This window comes from Pseudocercospora fijiensis (assembly GCF_000340215.1).
Source record: "Pseudocercospora fijiensis CIRAD86 unplaced genomic scaffold MYCFIscaffold_12, whole genome shotgun sequence".
In the NCBI taxonomy this organism is placed as follows: domain Eukaryota; kingdom Fungi; phylum Ascomycota; class Dothideomycetes; order Mycosphaerellales; family Mycosphaerellaceae; genus Pseudocercospora; species Pseudocercospora fijiensis.
In genome coordinates this window covers 396,394-401,682 of record NW_006921543.1, presented here as the reverse complement: position 1 = coordinate 401,682, position 5,289 = coordinate 396,394, and the positions used below count along the sequence as shown (strand labels likewise).

The window sequence follows — 5,289 nt, the reverse complement described above, 5'->3', positions numbered from 1 at the left end:
ACAAGTAGACTCGATAATCCGGGCTTATAACCTATAAAAGCTATGTATAAAAAGGGAACTAAGTCTAATAATTAGTCTATCTACGCTATCTATAGGCCTCTAGTATCTCCTATACTGTTTGCCTATTTGCTTACTGTCTTAATAAGAAGGTATAAGAAGAGTCTTAGACAACACTCCCTCTAGCTCGAGTATACCTTCTTAATCTCCCCCTTGCTTAGAGCTAGGAGACATCCGTATACTAAGGCCCTAAAAGTGCTTAGCGAAAGTAACCTTGTAAAGCGGCTTAGTAAGTAGATTAGCTAGGTTCTCTTTGCCCGAGATCTATTCTAGGTTAATCTCCCCCTATAATACTATTCCGCGAACGAAGTAATAACGGATATCAATGTGTTTAGTACGGGTATAAGCCTCCGCGTTTTTAGTAAGCTTTTCCGCAGATACGTTGTTAGTATGTAGAGGAATCGCTCCCTAGGGCAAATTAACGTTCTAAAGGATTATTGCAATCTTGTTTGTAAACCCTCGGAGCTAGAGGCCTTCTCGTGCTACGGCTGCGGTAGCGACGTACTTAGCTTCTATAGATAGTAGAGCAACGACTTGCTGTCGATAAGAACTAAATAAAACAGGTCCGCCTACGAGTTAGTAGACATATCCGGTTCTAGATTTTCGAGTGTTCTAGTATCCTACCTAGTCGCTATTAACAAAACCTTTAAGCTTAGGCGTAGCGCTACGTCGAAAGAAGATCCCTATATCGGGAGAACCTATAAGGTATACGAAGATATAGTAAACGGCATCTATATGCGTTTAGTTAGGATTCTTTATAAATACTACTACAATCGAGATAGAAGCACTAATATCTGCTCGAGTTTTGCTTACGAGGTAATTAAGGCTACTAACCTTAGAGGCGTATTCTACCTAAAATGCAGTAGAGGCTATCTCGGTGCTTTTAAGAAGTAGTATACCCGGGTTAAGAGGTATAGCTTTCGGAGTAAGATTACTAAGGCCGTACTTTCTTAGAAGCTGTCGGATATAGTTGCCTTAGTGAATATAAATACCCTTTCTACTATATTCGATCTAAATACCGAGGTAGTAGGCTACCTCTCCTTTATCTGTTAATCGAAATAAAGATAAGAGCTGTTTCTTAAACGCGACAATGTTGTCGTTATTGCTCCTAAATATATTAATATTATTAATATATACTGTTATAATAAGGTCTTTAGCCTTATAGAAGAATACGTACTTATCGTATTACGATACTTGCTATCTGTATCGAAGGAGCTACTGCTAGAGCTCCTAGTACTAGATGCGAGGAGATTGTTTAAGCCTATATAGGCCTTTTCGGAGTCGTATAATAACTTTCTTCCCCTTATTAGGTCCTCGAGTATAAGGAAGACCTAGCGGGAGAACAATATAGACTTCTTCCTTAAGATTGCCGTTAAGGAATGTAGTAACAAAGTCTATTTAGTAGCATAACTAGCCTAATAATGCTATTAGTATAAAGAGTATACGGTATACTATAGTAGTTACTACTCCGGAGTAGGTCTTAGTAAAGTCAAAACCTTTAATCTGCTAGAAACCTCTACTAACGAGTCTTGCTTTATACTTCGAGATTCGGCTATCTTTGCTAATCTTCCTTCTGTATCTAAGTCGTACTAATAGTAGTTTGCGCCTAGGAGGTATATCCTTTTCCTCTACTACGTCCTATATATTATTGTCGAGCAAACTACTATACTTAGAGTTAATTGCACCGTGCTATTGCTCGGACTCGTTAGAAGCACAAACCTCTACGTAGTTTTACGAGACGGGTATAGTAGCTAAGGACTCTAGTGTTCGAAAAGCAGACATAATTGTCGTATATCTCAATTCCTAAGATGTTATCCTAGCAGCTTCGAAGGCTTCCGTAGCAAGTCCTATAAACCCCTAATTACCGTACTTAAAAGCATTAAGCTTAGACATGTACTTAGGTTTAGGTATGTCTTTATTATCCGTATCGGAGTCGGAGATACTTATCTATACCGATTTTCGCCGTTTCCTTATATAAGGGCTTTCTAGATCCTTCTAAGGAATTGAGTTGTCCGGGACTAATTCGTTACGCACAACTATAAGATCGGAGTTATTATTTACCTCGATCTTATAGTAGCCGGGAAGGAATGTTTCCTTAGTATTGTTACTAATTATTCGCGGACATCTTTTCTAGTACTAAATATACCTAATATAGGGTGCTTCCTTTTACTTAGAGTATCGTGTCCTTAAGTTAATATATTAGAGGCAATTGTTACCTACTTTATATTTTAGAAAACCTGCCTTATTTTGTCTAACTTAGTAGTAGGTATATCGTATCCTATCCTTACTTAGGAAGATATAAGACTGCCTTCCTTCTTCCTTATACTACGTATAGGCCGAGGTACTATCCGAGTAATACTTTCTTCGATATACTTAATAACGAGTATATCGTACTAGGTAGTAGCGAAGCTCTCCTTCTTCTTAGGATAGGCAGTATAGCCCCTTATTTTTGCAGTAATTGCATTTTTCGATAGGGTTATCTATTTCGACCCTAGAAACGGTTTTTTCTAGGCTAGGATATAGCCTAGGGCTAGTACTGTAAAAACAGTCGTTCTTATTGTAGTAGTAGCATTTGCCCGCAGTATCTTCTAGTCTTTAGTTAAACCTAGGCTTTATAGCAATATATTCGTCGGTAGAGAAACTAGTATAACGGCATCGCAAGCACGGCCGGCCCTTACTCTAGTCGTAGCGCGTCTTACTATTACGACAACGAATACACGCACCTTATACCGGATCTATATCCTAGGGTAGAGGATAAGCGTGCCCTGCTTTATTCCTACTATATACGACATCCCTATCTAGGAGAAGAATAGCCTAGATAGGTTCCTAGCTCTTATTAGAGACATTGCTCCTAACTAACGCTGTCTGTCGCCCTTTATAGCGTCGATGCGTAGTTTAAACGTTAATGTGTCGTTTTAGTCTAGGCGAACTGCGGAGAGTAGATAGGACTATAAATCTTTCGTCGAGAGACGAGGATTCCTTACTACTTAAGATGTTAATAACTGTTTTAGTAGGGGTAGTAGCTAGAATAGTGCTTTTCGTTAAGTCTTAATCTAGGAACTACTCGTCCTTATTAGACAAGTTAAACTCGTCTTTATCTTACGGCGTAGTAGTAGCATCCTTATTCCTTTTTAATAGAGATTAGAAGTATAGAGAAGTTTCCGTTATGCCTTTATCGTCGCTAGTATAGAGCCGTTTTTGTCGAGGATTCGGGACAAATATAGACACTCGGGAGTTATTATTGCTTTCTTGCTAGCTAGTAGACTTGCTTAGAGCACGCCGTACCCTCTTAGCGGGAGACTTGATATAGTTATCTATATAGGTTTCGATATATTTGTCCTTACGAGTTAGGGGAGGCAGGGCATCCTCCTCGTTGTTTAATCTTTACTAGGTCCTTCTTGTCTTCGCCGTAAATAAACTTCCTTATATTAGCGGAGCTATTAATATCGGCCTTAAAATACTTAAGGACCTCTTTATAGTTCCTAAGGCTCTCGGTATTAGCATCGCTAAGCTTATAGCGAAGGAAGATACGCTAAGGTACTAGCTATAGTAACCCCTAAAGGAGTAGCCTCGTTTATTAGGAAATCTCGAGGTCTTTTAGGTTAATACTATCCGCTGATTTAAGGAATTCTAGGATATATTCCTTTAGGTCGTTATCTTTAGTACGCCTCTTTATATAGAGGCTTTCGAGCTAGATACGACTGCTTTTAATATAGCGGCTATCGTTCTCCCGATACTCTCTTAGGAAGGCCTACTTTAAGGTCTCCTAATCGGTATCCGTCTTATTATCCTTTTCTAGGCAGCCGATTAGGGTTCTAAGAGTACGGTAAAGCTCGGTAATAGCGGTCCTTATAAAAGTACGGATCTTATACTAGTCGGACTCCCCGTTAAGCTCGTACTCGATTAAGGTATCTTCGAAGCGTTCTATATATACGGTAGCGTTCTATCCTTGAAACTAGGGGTTTGTACCGCTACCTAGCTCTAGTAGGCGACGCCTGTTCTAACGGAGAAGCTTAGTTTGCCTCTTAATTATCTATATAACGATATTATAGAGTACTTCTAGCGTAGAAGGCCTAGGGGCCTAGCCTAAGTTAGCTACGCTTATATTAACTAGTCGTCGCCTAATTTCCTTATTAATAGGATTAAGGAGGATTTTAGTATCTAAGGATACTACTAATTTGTAATACTCGTCTTCGCTCGAGCTTATTTAGATATTATTATAAAATAGTTAAAGTAAAATACGATAAGAAATTGTTTTTAGTATAGTTTAGTAGGTTTGTTTTAATAAATAGGAAGGAGATGTTAGATATAGAGGTTTCAGTCCTTGTCTTAGATACCTTAGGTCGCAAATAGCTAAGAGGATACTTCTACCTCTCGACCGCCTACCTCTCTAGATAGATTATCGCAATATTATCGTTCTATACGTACCTCTATCTATTCACTTACAGTGTTTAATAGGTTATAAGCCCGGATACGCGTAGTCCTTAGTAAGCCTGCGCTCCGTAACTAGCCTATACGACGTATACCGATCCTACGACCTTCCGGCAGATATCTAAACCTCCGGATCTTCGAAGACCTTTATCTTATCGAAGAAGGTAGTTAATAGCGGAAGCAACTATAGTTAAACCGATTAAAGAAAGAGCAGTAGATTGCAATAGATTACAATAAAAAGTTTAGATACCGTTACAAATATATAGCAAACTAGCTTAAGGACTAGTAATAACAACATTGTCTTAGATACTATTATACTATGAAAATTAAGACAAACATTACTAAGACTCGGGGCAATTGAAGCTCTATAAAGAGTTAAGTATCAGGCAACATTAACGAAGAATAAGTATACGTCTTTTATTACCCGCCTACTTCTAATCTCTACCTTTGTATTAATCTTTCTCTCGATACCTACCTTACCTACCCTATTCGTTCTATATATCTTATACCCGGTCTACTAGAAATAGCTAGTATTAGAAACTATTATCAACTAGAAAGAGCTAGTCTTAGCATATTCGAGCGACTTTATTATATCGGAAGATAGCAATAGTAGTAACAAGATTGCTAAGCTTAATAGTACTAATAATATTAAGATATCGACTATTTAAGCTAAGACTACCCTCGAGTTAAAGGGTCTCTTCGATTACTATAGTAGAGGCATTAAGAAGCTATCTTCTACGGATGCTAATATAATAGTAGTCTAGAAGAAGAACGATATATTAGCTAGGTCTTTCCTCGTTA

At 38.2% G+C, this 5,289-nt stretch overlaps 1 protein-coding gene across 1 annotated transcript; it reads right to left on the bottom strand.

The window, feature by feature from the left end:
* Window positions 1-1,293: 1,293 nt before the first annotated feature.
* On the bottom strand, window positions 1,294-1,455 carry MYCFIDRAFT_42165 (uncharacterized protein; the record flags this gene model as incomplete). The annotated part of the gene is made up of 1 exon (XM_007933776.1): window positions 1,294-1,455. A coding segment is annotated over one exon (162 nt), but the record flags the coding sequence as incomplete, so codon positions are not given.
* Window positions 1,456-5,289: the final 3,834 nt, after the last annotated feature.